General features: G+C 45.9%; 1 protein-coding gene across 1 annotated transcript in view; it reads left to right on the top strand.

The window, feature by feature from the left end:
* The window catches only part of SLC11A1 (solute carrier family 11 member 1), a 48,803-nt gene that overhangs the window by 8,422 nt on the left and 13,707 nt on the right, over positions 1 to 26,674 (top strand). The window contains exons 3-11 of the mRNA XM_040358188.1: positions 4,203 to 4,325; positions 4,570 to 4,689; positions 7,264 to 7,370; positions 11,478 to 11,548; positions 15,358 to 15,425; positions 20,344 to 20,499; positions 21,633 to 21,791; positions 23,565 to 23,651; positions 26,297 to 26,416. Of these exons, the coding sequence (XP_040214122.1) occupies positions 4,203 to 4,325; positions 4,570 to 4,689; positions 7,264 to 7,370; positions 11,478 to 11,548; positions 15,358 to 15,425; positions 20,344 to 20,499; positions 21,633 to 21,791; positions 23,565 to 23,651; positions 26,297 to 26,416 (1,011 nt within the window). The remainder of the gene's footprint in view (positions 1 to 4,202; positions 4,326 to 4,569; positions 4,690 to 7,263; positions 7,371 to 11,477; positions 11,549 to 15,357; positions 15,426 to 20,343; positions 20,500 to 21,632; positions 21,792 to 23,564; positions 23,652 to 26,296; positions 26,417 to 26,674) is intronic.

Raw genomic sequence — 26,674 nt, 5'->3', positions numbered from 1 at the left:
GTATCTCTTTGAGAATTCACTTAAACATACGACGGGCTTAGATTCGACTTGCGTCGGAGTATCTGCTGATACAGCGCCCATCAAATGCAGCCACACCAGCGCCCATCAAATGCAGCCTCACCAACGGCCATTAATGCAGCCTCACCAGCACCCATCAAATGCAGCCTCACCAGGGCCCATTAATGCAGCCCACCATAGCCCATCAAATGTAGCCTCACCAGGGCCCATTAATGCATCCATAGAAATCTATGCGTCCGACGCCCTGCATGTAGATTAGGGGCCAGGTGCATGGATTAGGGGGGGCGGCACCCTTGTGCCCCTGATGAGCGTCCGCCACTGGTGGGAACACCTGCGCATCCCTGTGCGGGTAAACACGGCCCTCACATGGGGTATGCATTGATACTCCCCATGTGAAAGAGGACATTCATTAACCACTTAAGGACCCCTTCACGCCGATATACGTCGGCAGAATGGCACGGCTGGGCACATCCACGTACATGTACGTGGCTCCTTAAGCCCAGCTGTGGCGTTGCGCACGTGCGCTGCGGGCGCGTGCACGTGACCCGGTCCGAAGCTTCGTGACCGTGGTCGCGGGACTCGCAGACCCGATCGCCACTGGAGTCCCGCGATCAGTCCCCAGAGCTGAAGAACGGGGAGACATTTATGTAAACACAGCTTCCCCGTTCTTCACTGTGGCGCTGTCGATCGTATGTTCCCTTATATAGGGAAACACAATCGATGACGTCACACCTACAGCCACACCCCCCTACAGTTAGGAACACGTATGAGGTCACACATAACCCCTTCAGCGCCCCCTTGTGGTTAACTCCCAAACTGCAACTGTCATTTTCACAGTAAACAATGCATTTTTAATTCATTTTTTGCTGTGAAAATGACAATGGTCCCAAAAATGTGTCAAAATTGTCCGAAGTGTCCGCCATAATGACGCAGTCACGAAAAAAATCGCTGATCGCCGCCATTAGTAGTAAAAAATAAATAATTAATAAAAATGCAATAAAACTATCCCCTATTTTGTAAACGCTATAACTTTTGCGCAAACCAATCGATAAGCGCTTATTGCGATTTTTTTTACCAAAAATAGGTAGAAGAATACGTATCGGCCTAAACTGAGGAAAAAAATATGTTTTTTATATATTTTTGGGGGATATTTATTATAGAAAAAAGTAAAAAATATTGAAAGATCTATTTGTGGGGAAAAAAAGGACGCCAATTTTGTTTGGGAGCCACGTCGCACGACCGCGCAATTGTCTGTTAAAGCGACGCAGTGCCGAATCGCAAAAACTGGCCGGGTCCTTTAGCTGCCTAAAGGTCCGGGTCTTAAGTGGTTAAAAGTGCAAAATTTACACAGTATCTCTCAACTCTGAAAAGCAGGGGATGGAGAGCTGACGTTACATCAGCGAGGAGAGCTCTGAGATTGGAGGGCAGGGACACACCCCCTCCACACAGCACACAGCTGAGACTGTCAATCAGCTGGAGCTCCCTCCCCTGTCACCTTTTTTCTCTTGGTATCAGGAAAACTTGTCAGAAGTGGGGTAGATTCAGGTAGCTTTGTGCTTTTCTTACGGAGGCGCAGCGTACCGTTTTGCCGATGCGCCTCCGTAAATTACCTGCGCTACGCTTGATTCACGGAGGTAGCTCCGTAATTTGCGTGAGCGCTCCGGAAAACTGCCCGGGGTAAGCGCGCGTAATTTAAATGATCCCGTAGGGGGCATGGATCATTTAAATTAGGCGCGTTCCCGCGCCGAGCGTAGTGCGCATGCTCCGTCTGGAAACTTTCCCGACGTGCATTGCGGTAAATGGCGTCGCAAGGACGTCATTTGCTTCTAAGTGAACGTGAATGGCGTCCAGCGCCATTCACGATTCACTTACGCAAACGACGTAATTTTCAAATTTCGCGACGCGGGAACGACGGGTATACTTAGCATTGGCTGCGCCTGCTAATAGCATGAGCAGCCTTACGCGGAACCCGACGAACGCAAACGACGTAAACTGCGTACGCAGGGCGCGCGTACGGTTGTGAATCGGCGTTAGTATGCAATTTGCATACTCTACGCTGACCACTACGGGAACGCCACCTAGCGGCCTGCGCAAGAATGCAGCCTACTATACGACGGCATAAGGAGCCTTATGCCAGTCATATCTTAGGCTGCCGTCGGCGTATCGAGGTTCCTGAATCATGAGCATTCGATACGCCGGCGCAAGTAAGCAATTGCGCTCCATAACTATGGTTACGCAGGCGCAATTGCTTTCTGAATCCACCCCAGTGATTCATGATGGTGGCAAAGGCAGTGGACAGAAATAGCACTATAGAGGGATGTGCTTTGTTCATATTTCATGCCTGAGGTTTACAAACACCTTAAGAGAGGAAGGAGTGATATAAAAGTAGGAAATGTTTATTCATTACGTATGGGATAAAAATTTTGTAACACAGCTGGGAAATTAGAAGTTGGTTACCAACAGCAGATAAATAAGAAGAAACTGGAAGCGGCTTTATAGTGCAATGCCAGGAACATTTATAACACTTACTTCAGTTCACTTCCTCGATTCTTGGCAGGCAGTTAAATACACAGATATGGGAACTTTCTAATCACACAGAAGATTTTTAATTTAAATGTAATTTTAAAGCCAAACTCCGGACACAGTGACTTTTATTTAACCACTTAGGACCGCCTCCTGCATATTTACGTCGGCAGAATGGCACGGCTGGGCACAAGCACGTACATGTACGTCCTCTTTAAGTGCCCAGCCGTGGGTTGCGGGTGCGCGCCTGGTCCGAAGCTTCGTGACCGCTGCCGTGGGACCCGCGGACCCGATCGCCGATGGAGTCCCGCGATCGGTCCCCGGAGCTGAAGAACGGGGAGAGCTGTGTGTAAACACAGCTTCAACGTTCTTCACTGTGGCGGCGTCATTGATCGTGTGTTTCCTAATATAGGGAAACACGATTAATGACGTCACACGTCCAGCCCCACCCCCCTACAGTTAGAAACACAGATGAAGTCATAGTTAACCCCTTCAGCGCGCCCTAGTGGTTAACTCCCAAACTGCAATTTTCATTTTCACAGTAATCATTGCATTTTAATGCATTTTTTGCTGTGAAAATGACAATGGTCCCAAAAATGTGTCAAAATTGTCCGATGTGTCCGCCATAATGTCGCAGTCACGAAAAAAATCGCTGATCACCGCCATTAGTAGTAAAAAAATATTTTTTTATAAAAATACAATAAAACTATCCCCTATTTTGAAAACGCTATCAATTTCGCGCAAACCAATCGTTAAACGCTTATTGCGATTTTTTTTTACAAAAATATGTAGAAGAATACGTATCGGCCTAAAGTGAAATTTTTTTAATATATATTTTTGGGGGATATTTATTATAGCAAAAAGTAAAAAATATTGAATTTTTTTCAAAATTGTTGCTCTATTTTTGTTTATAGCGCAACAAATAAAAACCGCAGAGGTGATCAAATTCCACCAAAAGAAAGCTCTATTTGTGGGAAAAAAAGGACGCCAATTTTGTTTGGGAGCCACGTCGCACGACCGCGCAATTGTCAGTTAAAGCGACGCAGTGCCGAATCGCAAAAACTGGCCGGGTCCTTTACCTGCCTAAAGGTCCGGGTCTTAAGTGGTTAAATATTTTCCTTGATACCTTTCATGGATATAAATCCACATTGTGTGCACCAAAACTAGCAATGGCTTCATCACTGTGCTGTACATAGCCTGTGCAGAAAGCAGCGCTGTGGGAGGGGACCAGAAGGCTCCACCCACTACAGGCCATCTGTAGGAAACGACAGGAGGGGGCGGAGACAAGACCGGTCACCCTGCACAAGGAGAGAGCAACAGGAAGGAAAAGTCTCACGCTGGATTACTGCACAGATCTGAAAGAAATACACAAAGCTCACCGAGATTCAAGACGCATACACATGATGAATGGATTTAGACAATATTTTCTTATACCTCCCCAGTTGCGTTTATTTGCCGCACTTATATAATTATTTTTATATTATATATTTATTTTATAATTTAATAATTAATATTATATCATGTATTTCTTTTATAATTTATTAATATATTATATATTTATATATTTTTATATTTACATTTTTATTTTATTTTATTTATATATATATATTATTTTTTATTTATTTAATTAATTACCGGTACATTTTTTTTTCTCCACTCAGCCCGGCTTCAGCTTTCGCAAGCTCTGGGCCTTCACTGGGCCTGGGTTCTTGATGAGTATTGCCTATCTGGATCCTGGAAATATCGAATCGGACCTGCAGTGCGGGGCAATCGCTGGATTCAAGGTATATAGAACAGATATACAGTGGAACCTCGGTTTACGAGTAACGCAGTTAACGAGCGTTTGGAATAACGAGCAATTTTTTTTATTTTTTTTTAATTCTGAGTGTTGTCTCGCAAAAGGAGCAGAATTCAATCTAATGGGGTGTGCAGTACCGCGTTTGGCCAGAGGTGCGGGGGCACCGGTGACACTCGGAACAGTTCGGAGCTGTGGTACAGCGGAGTCATCTCTTTCTTCTGTGTTTGCAGCTCCTGTGGGTTCTGCTTGGCGCTACTTTGCTCGGATTGGTGTGTCAGAGGCTAGCGCTGCGGTTGGGTGTGGTGACTGGCAAAGATCTGGGACAAATCTGCCACGATTATTATCCAAAGGTAAGTTCATGGCAAACAAAGCTTCCTGTACAAAAAACGTTTAAACCGGATTTCAACCTACTGATCGCTCCTGTGTTCATTCATCACTGAAGAATAGTAAACTGTGTTATGTGTCAGTTTGTGAATGAATAGGAGCCTCTGTACCAGGGTTGGGACAAAGGGAGGGCGGGAGGGGTGGCTGCCCTGGGCGCAATGGTTTACTGTAGGGATGGGGGCGATTTCCTTCTGTTACAAGGCTGACAGGAGTAGTGACAACGGCTTCATTACTCTTGTCAGTCCAGTACTGGGAGCAGCGAGGAGAGGAGGAGAGAGCCGGACGTGGTGTGGACTGTGTTCTCACTTCCCCTTCTCCTTTCTGCTGACAGTTAAGCACTCTTGTATTAACAAGCAGGCAGCAGTGTTCACAGATACACAGAAGCTGCACTAGCAGGAAGGAGGAGAGGGAAGGAGAGTGTCCAGGAAAGAACTGGGAGTGGAGGAGAGAGCTGTGACTGGAAGAGAGAGACGCGATTTGAGTGGAGGAGAGAGGCGGGAGTGGGAGAGAGAGCTGCTAGTGGAGTGGAGTGGAGGAGAGAGCCGCGAGTGGAGTGGAGGAGAGAGCCACGAGTGGAGTGGAGGAGAGAGCCGCGAGTGGAGTGGAAGAGAGAGCCGCGAGTGGAAAAGAGAGCCGGGAGTGGGGGAGAGAGCCGGGAGTGGGAGAGAGAGCCAGGAGTTGAGGAGAGAGTCACAAGTGGAGTTGAGGAGAGAGAGTCGCGGGTGGAGTTAAGGAGAGAGACGCGAGTGGAGTGGGGGAGAGAGCCGGGAGTCGGGGAGAGAGCTTGGGAGTTGAGGAGAGAGCCGCGAGTGGAGTTGAGGAGAGAGGCGCGTGTGGAGTGGGGGAGAGAGGCATGAGTGGGGGAGAGAGGCGCGAGTGGAGGAGAGAGACAGTAGTGGGGGAGAGAGCCGGGAGGTGAGTGGAGGAGAGAGCCAGAAGTGGAAGAGAGAGCTGGGAGTGGAGGAGAGAGTCAGGCGTGGAAGAAAGAGCTGGGAGTGGAGGAGAGAGCCTGGAGTGGAGGAGAGAGTCAGGCGTGGAAGAAAGAGCTGGGAGTGGAGGAGAGAGTCAGGAGTGGTTGATGTCATTGGGAGAAATTGTTCCCCATCATTGTAGATGTAGAGTAGACAGGCCTGTCGCTACAAGGCAGGCAAACCAAGCAATTGCTTGGGGCCCCGAGCTGGCCTGCCACGCTCCCAATATGCTGCAGCCACCTGAGCGCTCTATAGAGAGCCTGCAGCACTGCTGCCTTGAGTTGTCACTTCCCCTTTTCTGTATCGTGGCCAAACTCCTCTTCCTTCCTCCTGTCAGTCCGGACTCTGGCTGGTATTCAGTTTCCTGTTCCTGGCCGGACTGACAGGAAGTGCACACTGAGTGCTCACTTCCTTTCAGTCTGGCCGGGAACAGGAAACTGAATCTCCTGCCACACGGTATGGACCCGGTAGGGGGCGTAAAAAGAACATAGGGAGGGAGGGGGGGGGGAAAGAACATGGGGAGGTTTTGCGTGCGTGTGGGGGGGGGGGGTTGGTGGGGCCTCCATGTCCATTTTGCTTGGGGCCCCCAAATTCCTTCAAACGGCCCTGAGAGTAGAGAGTTGGGATTGGAGTGGAGGAGAGAGTCGGGAGTGGAGGAGAGAGTCGGGAGTGGAGGAGAGAGTCGGGAGTGGAGGAGAGAGTCGGGAGTGGAGGAGAGAGTCGGGAGTGGAGGAGAGAGTCGGGAGTGGAGGAGAGAGTCGGGAGTGGAGGAGAGAGTCGGGAGTGGAGGAGAGAGTCGGGAGTGGAGGAGAGAGCCGGGAGTGGAGGAGAGAGCCGGGAGTGGAGGAGAGAGCCGGGAGTGGAGGAGAGAGCCGGGAGTGGAGGAGAGAGCCGGGAGTGGAGGAGAGAGGCGGGAGTGGAGGAGAGAGCCGGGAGTGGAGGAGAGAGCCGGGAGTGGAGGAGAGAGCCGGGAGTGGAGGAGAGAGCCGGGAGTGGAGGAGAGAGCCGGGAGTGGAGGAGAGAGCCGGGAGTGGAGGAGAGAGCCGGGAGTGGAGGAGAGAGCCGGGAGTGGAGGAGAGAGCCGGGAGTGGAGGAGAGAGCCGGGAGTGGAGGAGAGAGCCGGGAGTGGAGGAGAGAGCCGGGAGTGGAGGAGAGAGCCGGGAGTGGAGGAGAGAGCCGGGAGTGGAGGAGAGAGCCGGGAGTGGAGGAGAGAGCCGGGAGTGGAGGAGAGAGCCGGGAGTGGAGGAGAGAGCCGGGAGTGGTTGATGTCATTGGGAGAAATTGTTCCCCATCATTGGTGCCATTGGGAGAAATTGTTGGTGTCATTGGGAAGAATTTTGTCCCATCATTGGTGTCATTGGGCCTCATTGTTGGTGTCCCTGGGAGAAACTGTGCCCCATCGTTGGTGTCAATGGAGGGAATTGCGCTTAATTGGTGTTACTAGGGGGAATTATTCCATTGCTGGTATCCTTGGATAAAATGAACAGACAAGTGGTGCTAACCACCGAGCCACCACACGTCCTCCGGTCTTCTTGAATAAATCTTGTGTTTCCTCTTTCTTTGCCTCAGGTCCCTCGCTTGATATTATGGATTTTAGTGGAAATCGCCATTATTGGTTCAGATATGCAGGAAGTCATTGGTACCGCCATTGCATTCAGCCTCTTGTCATCTGGGCGGTAAGAAATATGTAAATAATTGAAGAAAAATATTTTGTGTTTCTAAAAGGGAATAATTTAAGAGAAAATCAAAGAACCCCTGCAAATGACTCGATCAGCCTTTCTTAACCTTTTTTTAATATGAAGATACTCTTGGAATAATATTTAGGTATCAGGAACCCCTACTAAAATTGTTATGCCTGTAGCTCATGGTATATTAGCATGATCAATAAAGCCCTGTACACACGATCGGATATCTGATGGAATCCAATCCGATGGATTTTTTCATCAGATATCCGATGAAGCCGACTTTCATCAGTCTTGCCTACACACCATCGGTTAAAAATCCGACCGTGTCCAACGCGGTGACGTAAAACACTACGACGTGCTGAGAAAAATAAAGTTCAATGCCTCCGAGCATGCGTCAACTTGATTCTGAGCATGCGTGGATTTTTGACCGATGGACACAAACGATCCATAGGAAAAATTTAAAAACAGGTTCTATTTTTTTCACCGATGGACAAAAAAAAACGATGGGGCCCACACATGACTGGTTCGACTGATGAAAACGGTCCATCGGTCCGTTTTCATCAGACAAACCGATCGTGTGTATAGGGCTTTAGTGGTAGAAATGTTTCAATAAAAATTTTGGGCCAGATTCTTGTAGAATCCGCGGCGGCGTAGCGTAAGCCATTTACACTACGCCGCCGCAAATTACTGGAGCAAGTGCCGTATTCTCCAAGCACTTGCTCCTTAATTTGCGGCGGCGTAGTGTAAATGGCCCGGCGTAAGGCCACGTAATTCAAAGGGGGCGGCTTGTATTTAAATTAAGAGCGCCCCCGCGCCTATCGAACTGCGCATGCGCCGGGCGGAAAAATAGCCCAGTGCGCATGCTCCAGCTCACGACGGAAAACGTCATTGACGCAGACGTGAGCGTCATTGACATAAAGTCGTATTCGCAACGTAAACGACGGAAAAAGACGACGCTGACCAGACGCCATAACATGGCATACGACGGACCTTCGTAAAACTTGCCCCTCATATAGCAGGGGCAAGTTTACGCTTACGGAAACATCGTAAATTCACTGCGTTGTCCGCGCATACGTTCGGGAATCTCGCGTAAATAGCTAATTTGCATAGACGACGGGGAAAACAACGAGGCGACACCTAGCGGTGGGAAAAAAAATTGCATTTAAGATCTGACAGCGTAAGAGCCTTACGCCTGTCAGATCTAATGGTTATCTATGCGTAACTGATTCTAAGAATCAGTCGCATTGATACGACGGCCCAGATTAGGACTTACGACGGCGCAAATGGCGTTGCGCCGTCGTAAGCCCTTTGAGAATCTGGGCCATAGAATGTGGTGTGCCTAGAATATTTGACTCCCAGAGCGGACCATTTTATGAACACCTCCTGATCTTTTACGACAATGTTATTATCAGCAAAAATAATAAATGGGCAGAAGAGAATAGACATTAGTCGGTATTGAAATATCCCCCTACACAGATGGCCAGAAGATAACAGACAGTGGTTAAATGAGAAATGCTCCCCTACATTGGTGGTCAGATACTGGTCTTTAGGGATATGTTCCCTTACATTGGTGGTGTCCCCTTACATTAATGGTCAAGATAGAACAGGGATTAGTCTGCATGGAAATGTACCCGTGCATTTGTGGTGTACCCTTATGTGGGAGGGCCAGAAGATAACAGACAGTGCTTAGAAAAAAAATGCCCCCCCTACATTGATGAGTAGAGAGTGGACAGTAGAGAAATGCCCCCTTATCTTGGTGGTGTCTCCTTACATTGATGGCCATAAGAACAGACAGTGGTTGGGATAGAAATGTTTCCTCACATTGGTGGTCAGAAAGTAGCCAGTAACGAAATATCACCTTACATTGTTGGTGTCTCCTTATAATCATGGGCAAAAGAGAACAGACAGTGGTCAGTAGAAAAATGTCCCGTTGTATCCCGTTACCTTGATGGTCAGAACATAAATGTCCCCTTACATTGGTGGTCAGATAGTGGTTATTAGGGAAATGCCCCCTTATATTGTTGGTGTCCCCTTACATTTATGGCTAAAAGAGAACAGACAGTGGTTAGTAAAAAAAAAAAAATACCCTTACACAGTGGTCAGTAGGGAAATGTCCCCTTACATTGGTGGCCAGACAGTGGTCAATGGGGAAATGTCTCCTTACATTGTTATTATCCCCTTACACAAGAAAACAGACATTGGTCGTTAGGAAAATGTGTCCTTATATTGTTGGTAAGTCAGTGGTCTGTAGGGAAATGTCCCCTTATATTGGTGGTCAGATAGTGGTCATTAGGGCCATTAGGTCATTGGTGGTGTCCACTTACATTATTGGCCAAAAGACGACAGTGGTAAGTGGAAAGATGTTTCATTGGTTGTCTGACGGTGGTCAGTAGGAAAATCTCCCATTACATTGGTCAATAGGGAAATGCCACACCTATATTGGTGATGATCAGTACGGAAATGTCTCCACTATATAAGTGGTCAGTAGGGAAATGTCTCCCCTATATTAGTGGTCAGTAGGGAAATGTCTCCCCTATATTAGTGGTCAGTAGGGAAATGTCTCCACTATATTAGTGGTCAGTAGGGAAATGTCTCCACTATATTAGTGGTCAGTAGGGAAATGTCTCCACTATATTAGTGGTCAGTAGGGAGATGTCCCCTTACTTTGGTAGTCAGACAGTTTTCAGTAGTGAAATGTACCCTTACATTGGTGGTCAAAAGAGAACAGACAGTGGTTGGTAAGTTAATGTATCCTTATGTTGGTGGTCAGTAGGGAAATGTCCCCTGAGGCCTCGTACACACGATAGGTTAAACAGAGGACAACGGTCTGATGGACCGTTTTCATCTGTCAAAAACGATCGTGTGTGGGCCCCATAGGTTGTTGACCACCGGTTAAAAAAAGCCAACTTGCTTTAAATTTAACCTATGGATTCCTAACCGATGGGGAAAAAAACGATCGTTAGTAGGCACAACCATCGGTTAAAAATCCACGCATGCTCAGAATCAAGTCGACGCATTCTTGGAAGCATTGAACTTCATTTTTTTCAGCACGTCGTTGTGTTTTACGTCACTGCGTTCTGACACGATCGGTTATTTAACCGATGGTGTGTGGGCGCGAAGGACCATCAGTCAGCTTCATCGGTTAACCGATGAAAACGGTCCATCGGTCCGTTCTCATCGGATGGACTGATCGTGTGTACGGGGCTTTATATTGGTGGTCAGATAGTGGTCATTAGGGCCATTAGGTCATTGGTGGTGTCTCTTTACATTATTGGCCAAAATAGTGGAAAAATTTATTATTGGTTGTCTGACAGTGGTCAGTATGAAAATCTCACATTACATTGGTCAGTAGGGAAATGCCCCACCTATATAAGTGGTCAGTAGGGAAATGTCTCCACTATATTAGTGGTCAGTAGGGAAATGTCTCCCCTATATTAGTGGTCAGTAGGGAAATGTCTCCACTATATTAGTGGTCAGTAGGGAAATGCCCCACCTATATTAGTGGTCAGTAGGGAAATGTCTCCACTATATTAGTGGTCAGTAGGGAAATGTCTCCACTATATTAGTGGTCAGTAGGGAAATGTACCCTTACATTGGTGGTGTACTCTTACATTGATGGTCAGAAGAGAACAGACAGTGGTTAGTAAGTTAATGTATCCTTATGTTGGTGGTCAGACAGTGGTCAGTAAGGAAATGTCCCCTTACATTGGTAGTGCCCCCTTACAATAATGGCCAGAAAAGAACAGACAGTTGCCAGTAGAGAAATGTCCCCTTACATTGGTGGTGTTGACTTACTACGATGGCCAGAAAAAGAGCAGACAGTGGTTAGTAGGGACGTGTTTCCTTACCTTGGTGGACAGTATAGGGGGGAGATCAGGAGATCAATCAACCATTGCTCACTACTCAAGAAACCTCTAGTAGCCTCTGGAGGACCCCTAGTGTTCCACAGAACCCTAGTTGAGAAATCCTGGAGTACATGCTACAGGAAAGGGATTTTGGATAATGTTTTTAGTTGAAATATTCCTTCAGAGAGGGTTTCTATTGATGTAGGTTGACCTCCAATCATATGTTTATTGCCAATATATATCTTCTATGCAGGATTCCATTATGGGGCGGAGTCCTAATTACCATCGTCGATACAATATTCTTTTTGTTTCTTGATAAATACGGTAAGTTTCCTCAGACATCTACATGAACACATTTCCGACATATCTCAATATACGGCAACATTGATGTTTTTAAAAATAAAATGTTTATCATTAAAGCCGTCCTTGAACTCCAGTCCTGTCACTCTGCCTAGGCACTTTGTCCTCTTTCTGGATTTACTACATAGTGAGTCACTGGTATTTCCTGATTTATGAGATGTATAAATTGTAATGACTGCACTGCTTTCAAACAGTAAAAATAAGCAGAACTTTTATATATTATCTGCAATTTGATCAGATAAGTCCAGTCTTGGCATGAGGAAATAGGCAAGATAAAGTTTCTCACAATGAAAAATGAATCAAACAAGAGAAGGAAGGAGTCTGGTTGCTACAGAGGACATGGATACCTTTCCTCGCCTCAGTAGCAAAGACGCATTAACCCCACGAACACTAAAAATGTGACAAGTGGTCCTAACCAGTGGCGGCTGGTGCTCAATTTTTTTTTGGAGGGGGGCGCAAACGATAAAAAAAATTGCAGCCTCACTGTGCCCATTAAATGCAGCCACTGTACCATAAATTGTCACCACTGTGCCATGCCATCAAATGCAGTCACTGTGCCATGCCATCAAATGCAGTCACTGTGCCATGCCATCAAACGCAGCCACTGTGCCATGCCATCAAACACAGCCACTATGCCATCAATTCGCACCACTGTGCCATGCCATCAAACGCAGTCACTGTGCCATGCCATCAAACGCAGCCACTGTGCCATGCCATCAAACACAGCCACTATGCCATCAATTCGCACCAATGTGCCATGCCATCAAACGCAGTCACTGTGCCATACCATCAAACGCAGTCACTGTGCCATGCCATCAAACGCAGCCACTGTGCCATGCCATCAAACACAGCCACTGTGCCATCAATTGTCACCACTGTGCCATGCCATCAAACGCAGCCACTGTGCCCCTCAATTGTCGCCACTGTGCCCATTGTTGCCACTGTGCATGTCACTGTGCCCTTTAATTGTTGCCACTGTGCCTATTGTCACCACTGTGCCCTTTGTCACTACTGTGCCCATTGACGCCACTGTGCCCATTGATGCCACTGTGCCCTTTGTCACCTCTGTGCCCATTGTCGCTGCTGTGCCCTGTAAAATGCACTTATCTTACTTCTTTCACGTCCCTCGATGTCCTCTCCCGCCTTGGTGACGCTTCAGCCAATCAGGTTACCGATAACCAGAATCGGGGAACCTGATTGGCTGAGACGGCCGTCAGTCTTATCCAAGGGACGCACCCCCCGTGCGTTCCGAGGATAAGACATCCGGGAGCCGAGGGCTGTACTCGAAAACTTCCACACAGCCAACCAGCTACTGTTATTCAGGTGGCCGGCGCTCAACTTCCGGCCATCTCTGAATAGACCAGCGGCAGCTGGCAACAATAACATACATTCATGCAATGCATGAATGTATGTTATTAGACTCAGTGGCAGGCGAGAGCAAGAGGGGGCGGCGCTCCAGCGCCCACTATGGACGAACTGCCACTGGTCCTAAACCTTCTCCACTTTAGCATTAAAGCGGATGTGCCACTAAAAAAATATATTAAAAGCCAGCAGCTACAAATACTGCAGCTGCTGACTTTTAATATTAGGACACTTACCTGTCCTGGAGTCCAGCGCCATCCGCAGCAGATGACGAGCGATCGCTCGTCTCTCTGCTGCTCCCCCCGCCATCCACGGTGAGGGAACCAGGAAGTGAAGCGCTCCGGCTTCACTGCCCGGTTCCCTACGGCGCATGCGCGAGTCGCGCTGCGCCCGCCCATTGGCTCCCGCTGTGTGCTGGGAGCCGAGTGTTCCCAGCATACAACGGGGGATGGACGGGAAGCAAGGAAAAAACCCGTCTTTTGCCCGTATCGTAGGGCCGGAAGTGGGTGCAGATACCTGTCTGAGGGGGGAGGGTGCCGATCAGCGCGACTTCACTTTAGAGTGGAGATCCGCTTTAAAGCGGAGTTCAACCCAAAAGTGTAACTTCCGCTTTAAGCACTCCTCGCCCCCTTACATGCCACATTTGGCATGTCATTTTTTTTTGGGGGGAGCAAAGCTGTATCTTGGCCTAGGCCAACAAGGCCCAGGCCTAGGGTAGCACTTTGCAGGGGGCAGCATGAGAAGAGTGCCCGACGGCTTGCGCTACACTTTTAGTGTAGCCCCAGTCTTATGAGGTGGACTGGGCCGTAAGACAAATCAGTGTGGTTCCCCCATAAAGCGGACAAATTTTTCATTATTCGGACATTCGGATGCATACGAATTCCCGAATTGTAATATTAACGAATTAACCGAACCCGAACAAACGTTTTCGAATCGAAAACCCGCGGACGAAATTCGATCGAATTCGAAAACAAATTCTATTCGACTCGAATTCGAAAACAGTTTGATTCGAAAACAAATTCGAATGAAAATTGAAAGCAAATTTGAATCAAAATCTAAAAAATATAAATCGATTTCTAAAAAAGAATGCAATAAAATAGAATATAAAATAATAAAACAATAGAATGAAAATCAAAGAATAGTAAAGAACAGAATGGAATTTAATAGAATGTAATCAAATACAATAGAATATGACCGGGCTTCTTCTATCTATCTTCCATTTTCTGAAATTCCAAATTCATATAGAATTAACTCAAATTCGAATAGAAAAATATTAGAAGAGTAGAATAATAATATATATATAAATATATATATATATATATATATATATTTTTTCTGCTCTTTTCTAATATTTTTCTATTCGAATTTGAGTTCATTCTATATGAATTTGGAATTTCAGAAAATGGAAGATAGATAGAAGAAGCCAGGTCATATTCTATTGTATTTGATTACATTCTATTACATTCCATTCTGTTCTTTACTATTCTTTGATTTTCATTCTATTGTTTTATTATTTTATATTCTATTTTATTGTATTCTTTTTTTAGAAATTGATTTATATTTTTTAGATTTTGATTCAAATTTGCTTTCAATTTTCATTCGAATTTGTTTTCGAATCGAATTGTTTTCGAATCCGATTCGAATAGAATTTGTTATCGAATCCGGTCGAAATATTTCCGAATCCGAATGGATTTTTCGAAATTCGGTCGAAAACGAACGAATTCCGAAAACGAATTTAACACATGTAACGAATCTAACTTAACGAAATTAATTAAATAACGAATTAAAACGAAACAAAACAAATTTTTCCCTTTTGCACATGCCTACTGGCAGTATGATAGGGATGGCGCAGACACAAGGGACACCAACATGGTCACCCATACCTGGCAGGTAAGTAGTAGGACTCTCCTGCAATTATTTGCTTGTGTCAGTTGTACATATTAACCACTTAAGCCCCGGACCATTTTGTAGCTAAAGGACCAGGGCAGTTTTTGTGATTCGGGACACTGCATCGCCTTAACTGACAATTGCGCGGTCGTGCGACGTGGCTCCCAAACAAAATTAGCGTCCTTTTTTTCCCACAAATAGAGCTTTCTTTTGCTGGTATTTGATCGCCTCTGCGGTTTTTATTTTTTGCGCTATATGCAAAAATAGCCCAACAATTTTTTAAAAAATGCAAAATTTTTTACCTTTTGCTGTAATAAATATCCCCCAAAAATATCTAAAAAAAAAAAAATATTTTCCTCAGTTTAGGCTGATACGTATTATTCTACATATTTTTGGTAAAAAAAAAATCGCAATAAGTGTTTATTGATCGGTTTGCGCAAAAATTAAAAAAAATTGCAACAGCCACCATTTTATTCTCCAGGGCCTCTGCTTTCATAAAAGATGGATGTTTTTCTGATTGACAGGTCTGCGGAAACTTGAAGCTTTCTTTGGCCTCCTGATCACTATAATGGCGATCACTTTCGGCTATGAGGTGAGGTATTGATGACGGGGAGAATCCCAATAATTTAAAGTGCTAGAAAACTCGGCTTTGTCACTTTTACCTACAGGTAATCTTATATAATAAAGCTTATCTGTAGGTAAAATGTATGGCCCGGATTCACAGACATCGGCGCATATTTATGCCGCAGTAGCGTATCTTCTTTACGCTATGCCGACGCAGCGCAGAGAGGCAAGCACTGGATTCACAAAGCACTTCCTCCCAAATCTGCGCTGGGTTTCTCAGGCGTAAGTCGGCGTATGTGGAAGTGGGCGTGAGCCATGCAAATGAGGCGTGACCCCATGCAAATGATGGGCCGAGCGCCAGACAGATACGTATTGCCAACTGCGCATGCGCCGTCCCGTGGGCGCATCTCAGTGCGCATGCTCACAATCACGTCGGAACAACTGCCTAAGATACGACGGATCACTGCCTACGGCGTGAACATAACCTACGCCCAGCCCTATTCACGTACAACGTAAAATACGCCGGCTTGTGTTCCCTGGTGCAGCCCTTTGCATGGATGCTGCTGAGTTACACCTCCTTTATGGGGCATAACTTTACGCCGTACGTACAACTTACGCGCACCAGTCGTAGCCTGCGCCGGGCGCATGTACGTTCGTGAATCGCCGTATCTCCCTCATTTGCATATGTGAATAGAAAATCAATGGGAGCGCCAAATACGTCCAGCGTAAATATGCGCCCACGATACGCCGGTGTAGGCAAGTTACGTCAGTCGGATGAAGCCTATTTTCAGGCGTATCTAGTTTTGTGGGCACGGCGCACAGATACGACGGCGCATATTTGCACTTACGCTGCGTATCTCGAGATACGTCGGCGCAAGTGCTTTGTGAATCCGGTCCTATATCCCTTAAAAGTGTACCTGCGCATGCGCATTACGCTCTGATTTGAGGACACACTGAATGTGCCGTCATCCCAGAGCGCTGGGATGAAAGCGTGCCACTGGAGGGATCCGTTTTACAGGTGAGTCTTTCATAATGTGATAGTACCCCGCCTCCAAAAATTGAAAGTCAGCAGCTACACACACTGAAGCTGCTGACTTTTATTATTAGGACACTTACCTGTCCTGGGATCCATGTTGGCACTAGACATGTGAAATTCGTTTATTTCCGAATTTGCTTTTTAACAAATTTGTTCATTCCGAAATTTCCGAATTTCCACATTTCCAAATTTTTCGAATTTACAAATTTTCGAATTTATGGAAATTCGGAACTTCGGAAATTGTAAAATTCAAAATTTCGAAAAATTTTAATTTTAAAATTCCAAAATCGGAGATTAGAAAATCAGAAATGTGAAAATTCGAAAAGTCAAGAATTCGAAAATTCGAAAAGTTTTAAATCGGAAATTCGAAAAAATTCTGAAATTGAAAATTCAGAAAATTAGGATTTTTGAACTTCCGTATTTCCGAATCTCCGAATTTCAAATTTTCAAATTTCAGAATTCCGAATTTTCGAATTTACGGATTTACGAAAAAAAAAAAAAAATGAATGTAACGAAAACAATTTTTTTTTTTGCCAGTGCACATGTCTAGTTGGCACCGCATGTTTGCATCAGCTATCGGGTGCTGCCGCCGCCATTGCTGGTAAGGGAACCCGTCAGTGAAGCCTTACGGCTCCACAGCCGGGTCCCTTCTGCACATGCATAAAGCTCGCTGCTCTTTCTGAATGGTCCGGCAGCGGGAGGAGGAGGAGGGGAGCCGACCTTCCGATGGACTCCGCTGCAGCAGCATCCACCAGAAGTGGGTAAGGGTACCTGTCAAAAAACAGGTACCCGCCCCCCCTGAAAGGTGGCAAATGTGAGGGGGGGGGAATCAGATAAGCGTAAGTTCCATGATTCAGGAAAAAAATCACTCCTGTGGCCACATCCGTATTAGGGGATAATAACTCACGAAAAAAAGGGCAAAAAACATCCCTGGGTGGGGCTTCAGAGGCACATTGGACGATAATGAATAAAAATGATATTTTATTGAGAACAATTCATTTTACAAACAGAGCAGAGAAGAATAAAGAGTTAAAAACATATAAAACATGAATACATGGTGCAGAAACAGCCTGTGCACCGTATGAGCAACAGTGAGCCTCTGTGTGTCAACGGGTTTCACCGGTTTGCTTCATCAGGACACCTTCAGGGGTTGTTGGTGGAACAGAGAACAGTGTTTTTTGCCCTTTTTTTTTGTTTCAAGTGTAAGTTCCACTTCCGCTTTAAAGTGTTACTAAACCCAGGACTCTGCAGTCACTATATCTGGTCTCCCACAGAACATGGAAATCCAATTATTTTAGTAAATATAAACTGCTGAATACCTTTTCTCTTTAGCAGTATATATAGCAGTCTTGTGACTTCTATCAGTGTCTGGTTAAAGCTTGTAGGAGGCGTTTTCTTTCTCCTCTGACCGTCCTATGAGGCTGCAGGACCCCTGACCCTCTGTCTGGACAGTGCGGATTGGCCCCTGTGCTGATCACATGCACCCTCCAAAGAAAAAAAAGAAACAAAGGGCCAGATTCACAAAGAGATACGACGGTGTATCTCCTGATACGCCGTCGTATCTCTGACTTACACTGGTCGTATCTATGCGCCTGATTCATAGAATCAGTTACGCATAGATATGGCTAAGATCCGACAGTGTTACACTGTGTTACACCGTCGGATCCTATTTTCAATTTGAAAATGGCGCGGGGGGCGTTCCCGCTGATTCACGCTGAATAATATGTAAATCAGCGAGATACGCAAATTCACGAATGTACGCGGACCCGACGTAGTGTTGTTACGACGTTTCCGTAGCGGTTTTCCCGGCGTATACTTACCCCTGCTTCTATGAGGCACAGCCAATGTTAGGTATAGCCGTCGTTCCCGCGTCGAGTTTGAATTTTTTTACGTCGTTTGCGTACGCCGATTCAGAAACCCGCGCGTCGCAAGTTACGCTCACGTCGAAACCACTGACGTCCTAGCGACGTCAGTGGGAGCAATGCACGCCGGGAAATTCCGCGGACGGCGCATGCTCATTTAAATTGGTGCGGGAACTTTAAATAGTACACTCCCCTAGCCGCGGAATTTGAATTCCGCCGGGGGGTTTACGATCCGCCGCCGCAAGTTTGGAGGTAAGTGGTTTGTGAATTACCCACTAGCCTCTCAAACTTGCGGGAGTGGATCTTAAAACAGATAGATCGAGCGGATCTAAAGATCCGCTGATCTACGTGAATCTAGCCCAAACTCTCTAGCAATACACACCAAACGGAGCATGTGCAGCTTGTCCCCTAGCCACTGCTCTATCAGGAGATGAGTTGGGGACAGTGGAAGAAGGGGAGGATCAAACAGCCCTTTTACACAATGCGGAGGATTAACCCCTTAGGTTCCACAGTGAGCGCAACAAGCATGTTTTACTGCATATACACACCGATTTTACTGTTGTGAGGTTTAGTAACACTTTAACTACCACTTCAAAGGAAATGTACAGTGGAACCTCTGATTGCGAGTAACGTGGTTAACAAGTGTTTTCGCAATATAAGCGCTGTAAATCCTAACTCGGTTTGCCAGTGTTGTCTCGCAAAACAAGCAGGATTCAGGCCAAAGCGGTGTGCAGTACCGTGTTTTGCCTGAGGTGGGGGGGGGGGGGCACCGAAGCTTTGGCGCCGATCGCAGCTGCTCGGTGCCGTATGGAAATGCTCGAAAAGACACGAAAATTCTCAGTTTCTGAGCCTTTCTGAGATTTGCTGAGGTCAGCCAAGGTGTCCTCGGGCCTTTCCGGCCATTTCCGAAGCTCTCCGGCGCCCCCCCCCCACCTCTGGCCGCATGCGGTATTACATTCCATTGAAGTCAATGCGGAACAAATTATTTTAGTTTCCATTGACTTCAATGGGGAAACTCGCTTTGATATGCGAGTACTTTGGATTACGAGCATTCTCCTGGAATGGATTATTCTTGTAATCTGAGGTTCAACTGTAATGACATCATTGCGATACATTGTAGCCTCGTCCAATCTGGTGTAACGTACCCTACTGTCATCAAATATCTACAGACTCCTTTAAAAAACATTTATGGATACAGTTTAGTAAATACACCTGGGTGCCGGTACTGAATCTATAAGGGGCAGATCCACAAAAGAATTACGCCGACGTATCTATTGACACGCCGGCGTAATTTTAAAGTTCCCGCGTCGTATCTTTGTTTTGTATCTACTGGGATTGATCCGACAGGCGTACGTCTTAGTACGCCGTCGGATCTTAGGTGCATATTTTCGGCAGCCGCTAGGTGGCGTTTCCGTCGAATTCCGCGTCGAGTATGCAAATTAGCTAGATACGCCGATCCGCGAACGTACGTCCGGCCGACGCATTTTTTTTACGTCGTTTGCGTTCGGCTTTTTCCTGCGTATAGTTACCCCTGCTATTATGAGGCGTACTCAATGTTAAGTATGGCCGTCGTTCCCGCGTCGAATTTTTAATTTTTTTACGTCGCTTTTACGTCATTCGCGAATAGGGATTTGCGTAGAATGACGTCACCGTCGTAAGCATTTGCTTGTTCCGGTTTCATTTCGAGCATGCTCACCGGGATACCCCCACGGACGGCGCATGCGCCGTTAAAAAAAAAACGTTGTCTACGTCGGGTCACGACGTATTTACATAAAACACGCCCCCATCACATCGATTTGAATTGCGCGCCCTTACGCCGCCAAAGATACACTACGCCGCCGTAACTTACGGCGCAAATTCTTTGAGGATTCGAAAAAAAAAAGTAAGTTTCGGTGGCGTAGTGTATCTTAGATACGCTACGCCCGACGCAAATATGCGCCGATGTACGTGGATCTGCCCCATAAATGTTTTTTAAGCTAAGCTAAGATGTATTGTTCTTTCATCATCGTGTCCCCCATTGATTTTTCCATTGTTGTGTCCCCCCGCAGTATGTGGTGGTTCATCCCGACCAGAAAGAGGTGATAAAGGGAATGTTCTACCCGTACTGCTCCGGCTGTGGATCTGCCGAGTTACTCCAAGCCGTGGGAATCATCGGAGCCATCATCATGCCGCACAACATCTACCTGCACTCCTCCCTGGTCAAGGTAATGTATGCATTGAATGATATTAACCGCTTCCGCCCCAGAAGGTTTGCCCCCCCTATTGACAAGGCCATTTTTTGCGATTCGGCACTGCGTCGCCTTAACTGACAATTGCGCGGTCGTACGACGCTGTACCCCAAACAAAATTGATGTCCTTTTTTCCCCCCCACAAATAGAGCTTTCTTTTGGTGGTATTTGATCGCCTCTGTCGTTTTTATTTTTTTGTGCTACAAACAAAAAAAAGACCGAAAATTTTGAAAAAACAACAATTAGCTGGATTCAGGTAGGTTTACGCCGGCGTATCAGTAGATACGCCGTCGTAACTCTGAATCTACGCCGTCGCAAATGTAAGCATATTCTGGAAACCAGTATACGCTTAAATTAGGCTACTGTCCACTGCCCTCCTGCCACCATCCACTGCCCCTGCCCCCCCCCCCCCCCCCAAAAAAAGCACTTTCCTATTCAAAAAGTTTTTCTGTTTATTAATTTTAAAATATGATATAAAAATTTGACCATTTCCTTTGCTAAAAGTTTTTTGTTTTTTAATATAAAAATATAATATAAATAAAATTACCATTTCCTATGCTAAAAATGTTTTTAATTTTTAAATATAAAACTATAATACAAAGATATAAAAATATAATATAAACATTTTATACTTTCCTATTCTAAAAGTTTTTTGTCTATTAAGTTTAAAATATAATATACAAATGTGACCATTTCCTTTGCTAAAAGTTTCTTTTAATATAAAAATATAATATAAAAAAATTACTATTTCCTATGATTAAAATATATATTTATTAATATAAAACTATAATACAAAGATATAAAAATATAATATAAACATTTTATACGTTTCTATTCTAAATTGTTTTTGTTTATTAAGTTTAAAATGTAATATACCAATATACAATAGACCATTTCCTTTGCTAAAAGTTTTTTTTTTTTTTATATAAAAATATAATATAAAAAAAATTACCATTTCCTATGCTTAAATTTGTATTTTATTTTTAATATAAAACTGTAATACAAAGATATAAACATATATTACAAACATTTTATACTTTCCTATGCTTAAAGTTTTGTGTTTTTCTATGTGTGAGGAGTCCGGCTCTAACATTCAGTGATGTGTTCAGTCTAGAGAAGTGGATCGGAAGAAGAAGGAGGAGGTGAGCGAAGCCAACAAGTATTTCCTCATCGAGTCCACCATCGCTCTGCTCGTCTCCTTCCTCATCAACCTCTTCGTCATGGCCGTGTTTGCCGAGGCGTTTTATAACAAGACCAACATGGATGCCGTGAGTCCTCATCAGAGTCCCGCCTTATATGAGAGTCTCTATCAGATTCCCCCTTACATGAAACCTCTTACGTGAGAATCCCCATCAGAGTTCTCCCTTAAATAAGAGTCCCCCCGTACATGAGTCTAGATCAGATTCCCCCTTACATGAGAGTCTAAATCAGAGTACCCCTTTACATCACAGTCTACATCAGAGTCCCCCCTTACATGAGAGTCCCCATCAGAGTCCCCCCTTACATTAAACCTCTTACATGAGAGTCCCCATCAGAGTCCCCATTACATGAAAGTTCCCATCAGAGACCCCCTTATGAGAGTCCCCATCGAGGTCCCCCCTTACATCACAGTCTTCATCAGGGTCCCCCCTTACATGAGAGTCCCCATCAGATTCCCCCTCACATGAGAGTTCCCATCTGAGTCCCCCATTACATCAAACCTCTTATATGAGAGTCCCTATCAGAGTCCCCCCTTACATGAGAATCCTCATCAGAGTCCCCCCTTACATGAGAATCCTCATCAGAGTCCCCCCCTTACATGAGAATCCTCATCAGAGTCCCCCCCTTACATGAGTATCCTCATCAGAGTCCCCCCTTACATGAGAATCCTCATCAGAGTCCCCCCCTTACATGAGAATCCTCATCAGAGTCCCCCCCTTACATGAGAATCCTCATCAGAGTCCCCCCTTACATGAGAATCCTCATCAGAGTCCCCCCTTACATGAGAATCCTCATCAGAGTCCCCCCTTACATGAGAATCCTCATCAGAGTCCCCCCTTACATGAGAATCCTCATCAGAGTCCCCCCTTACATGAGAATCCTCATCAGAGTCCCCCCTTACATGAGAATCCTCATCAGAGTCCCCCCTTACACGAGAATCCCCATCAGAGTTCTCCCTTAAATAAGAGTCCCCCCTTATATGAGAGTATCCATCAGGTTCCCCCTTACATGAGAATCCCCATAAGAGTCCTCCCTTACATGAGAATCCTCATCAGAGCCCCCCCCCTGACATGAGAATCCCCATCAGAGTTCTCCCTTAAATAAGAGTCCCCCCCTTACATGAGAGTCTTCATCAGATTCCCCCTTACAAGAGAGTCCCCATCTGAGTCCCCCCCTTACATCAAACCTCTTACATAACAGTCCACATTAGTGCCCCCCTCCTTACATGAGAGTCCCAATCAGAGCCCCCCTTACATGGGACTCTCCATTAAAGTCCCCCCTTACATCAGTGTCCCTATGAGAGTCCCCCCTTACATGAAACTCCCATCAGAGCTCTCCTTTACACGATAGTCCTCATCTGAGCACCCCCTTGCATGAAATTCACATCAGAGTACTCCCTTACATGAGAACCCCATTCAGAGAACTCCCTTACACAAGAGTACCCATCAGAGTCCCCCCTTACATCAGAGTCCCCTGACATATAACATCGCCAGTCTTCCCTTTTGGGTTCTGCGCTTCCCGCGTCTCGCAGACATCTGCTTATATTCACAGTCTGGCTGCAATTACTGACAATTCTTCTTTTGACAATATCTCTCACGTTGTTGCTCTGAGAATTACTGGGAAATTCAATATATTAGAAATTATTCACTCAGAAAATAAAAAATCTGTCATGAAATCGTAGCTTCCGCTGTCATTTCCTATGGAGGTGATATGAAGACTCTGGCAGACGATGTGTGGGAATGTGATGTGAAGACTCCGTACGGAGATGTATTGTTCTTCATCTCGGATATGTTGTAGATTTCTCTGTTTGTATTGAATGACTTATTCTGCTCCTGTTTCAGTTCAATGAATGTCAGAATAGCAGCAGTCCCCACAAAGACGTCTTCAAAAACAACACTGAGCCCTTGACGGTGGACATCTACAGCGGGGTAAGAGAGCCACGTCCTCCAGATTCTATTACTTGTCGTCAGGGATGGACTGGCCATTGGGACTACTCCCGGTGGGCCGATGGCTCAGTGGGCCGGCTTCAGTGATAGCGGACCGCTGCCCCCCTCCGCTCTTTTGTCTCTTCCTCCCCGCAGCGCTCACCTCCTCTCCCTCCCCGCAGCACTCACCCGGGGGCAAACAGAGAAGCAGGTGGAGGACCAGAGGAGCAGGGGGGACAATAGAGGAACAGGGGGGGGGACCAGAAGGAGCACGGGGGAGGGGACAGACAGCTTACTCAACAGCTATGGCCTGGGAGTTTCTCACTTCTGTCTAAACTTGTCCCATGGGGGGGGGGGGGCACCAAACTGATTATTTGCCCCGGGTAAAAATAATGTCTAGCTACCCCACTGGTATTGCCTATAAGAGTACCAGTACCAGCAGTTCTACTAATAAAATAGAACGGCTAGTGGCTAGTGAAGGGGGAGATGGGGCTTGGGTAGCCGGGGGGGGGGGCGGTAGTTGTCCGGCCGCCATGGGAGAGACCTGTCAAAGTGGGCCAGTCTGGATGAAGTCCAGGGCCGAATTTTTGTCCCAGTCCAGCCCTGCTTGTCGTATGGTGACGTGTGTGTGTGGTGGAAGATGGGACTTGTAGTACGTTCATTCACAGATCCCTGTGATTGGGTGATGTGGTTGGCAGGCACGGTCACCCTCAATTAAAAAAAATAATGAGGGTGGGGGACTATGGGTTAAACACGGTCCTAAAGGTGTGCCTTAAGAGAGATTCCGTGACATCGCCCATTCGACTATTCTGCTCAGTCAATCCTGTGATCCTGATACCAGAGCCAACAGCAAAGCTAGGTACCTAACCTCGAATGCCGTTAAGCGAAGGAACCACTTCTGGGTATCGGGATATGTGATGACATCACAAAGTAGGCTCCTCCCTACGTGTTTCATCACATCTGACGTCTTCTGGATATGTGATGACGTCACAAAGTAGGCTCCTCCCTACGTGTTTCATCACATCTGACGTCTTCTGGATATGTGATGACATCACAAAGTAGCCTCCTCCCTAATAATAATTATAATAATAATAATGTTTACATTTATATAGCGCCAATTACAGCGATGCTGCTGTGTCTAAGCGCTGATAATGGTTGTCATTATTACCCAACTCAATGGTACTAATTTTACCGACCTCGGAAGGATGAAAGGCTGAGTGGACCTCGCCGGGATCGAACATGCAACCCTAGGGACACAGGCAATCACAGACTGCTGCAAAGGAGCATTAGCCCCCTGCGCTATCTTACCAGCTACGTGTTTTATCACATCTGATGTCTTCTGGATATGTGATGACGTCACAAAGTAGGCTCCTCCCTACGTGTTTCATCACATCTGACGTCTTCTGGATATGTGATGACGTCACAAAGTGGGCTCCTCCCTACATGTTTCATCGCATCTGACGTCTTCTGGATATGTGAAGACGTCACAAAGTAGGCTCCTCCCCACGTGTTTCATGACATGTGACGTCTTCTGGAGCTCCAGAAGACGTCAGATGTGACGAAAAGACAAAGGATAAGCCCTGGGACTTTAAATTAAGTGGGTACCGTTCCGCCAATAAGCATACCAATAAGTAGTAAATATAGTAAGGGTATTCATTTGATTTTGAAACAAAAGACATAAATAACATCAACAATTGCCAATTAAAAGTAAAAATACATAAGTATCATAGCAGTCATGGTGCACGGGCATCTGTGGTGCCCAATTGCCATATAAGTAAAATATATGAGGTAGTAGAGACAAGATGATGGTCATGGTCATTGTACAACAGCATCTGTTTTACCCGACGCGTTTCGCGAGGCCAGCTTGCTCCTCAGGGGTGGATGCATGTGACAATGTCCCTACAGTAAAAAATATGTATATATAAATTGGCAATAAAACATGGTGTTGGTTATATATAAGTGCAGGGTTAGAGGGGTCTTAGGTGAAGGACCCCATACTTACCGCTAAGCTTAACCATGGCAGAAAATGTGTGGCAGCGGCAAGAAAGTCTCCCCAGGGAGCTGAGGGGGCAGAATAAACCAGAGACTTCCGCCAGGGGCCAAACGGCGGGCGCGCATGGAGTGACCAAGTAAAACAAAGCGTGTCAAAGTATTGTGAAGGAAATAGATTATCATGGTGAGTACCTGAGTATGATTAATATCTGAGTTGTTGGGAAGATGTGAGTCACAGAGGTAAACTCCACGGATGTATCTATCTTCAGTGAATGAAACATGTGACGAAACGCGTAGGGTCCCCAAAAGACATCTGGACGCCCTACACGCCCATTGTCCTCTGCTCTCCCTCACAGCCAGTGAGGAGAGAACACGGGCGGGGCTGAGCCCTGATCTATAGACACATGGAGCAGGGCTCAGGAGCGAGCACATGCGAGTGCTCCCATTGCAAGAGGTTCGCTATGGGGACACTCAGCATGGGGGGAGGGGCCAGGAATGCCAGCGGGGGACCCAAGAAAATGAGGATCAGAGCTGAACCATTGCACAGAGAAGGTATAAGTATACCATATTTGTTATCTAAAAAACTGTACCTTTTTAAAATCACTAAATATATATAGTTCATGTACCAAAATTTCCATGCTTCTGCCTTCCATTAGGGTGTTATCCTGGGCTGCTTTTTTGGACCCGCTGCTCTCTACATTTGGGCTATTGGCATCCTGGCTGCTGGGCAGAGCTCCACCATGACAGGAACATATGCTGGACAGTTTGTGATGGAGGTGAGTATTTGGGTTTAATCCTTCATTATATATACAGATCTTATAAAGGGGTTGTAAAGGTAAAAGATGTTATTTCTAAATATCTTCCTTTACCTTAGTGCAGTCCTCCTTCACTTACCTCATCCTTCCATTTTGCTTTTAAATGTCCTTATTTCTTCTGAGAAATCCTCACTTCCTGTTCTTCTGTCTGTAACTCCACACAGTAATGCAAGGCTTTCTCCCTGGTGTGGAGTGTCGGGCTCGCCCCCTCCCTTGGAC

This window comes from Rana temporaria, chromosome 6 (assembly GCF_905171775.1).
Source record: "Rana temporaria chromosome 6, aRanTem1.1, whole genome shotgun sequence".
Taxonomy (NCBI): Eukaryota; Metazoa; Chordata; class Amphibia; order Anura; family Ranidae; genus Rana; species Rana temporaria.
This window is presented reverse-complemented; position numbering and strand designations above follow the sequence as displayed.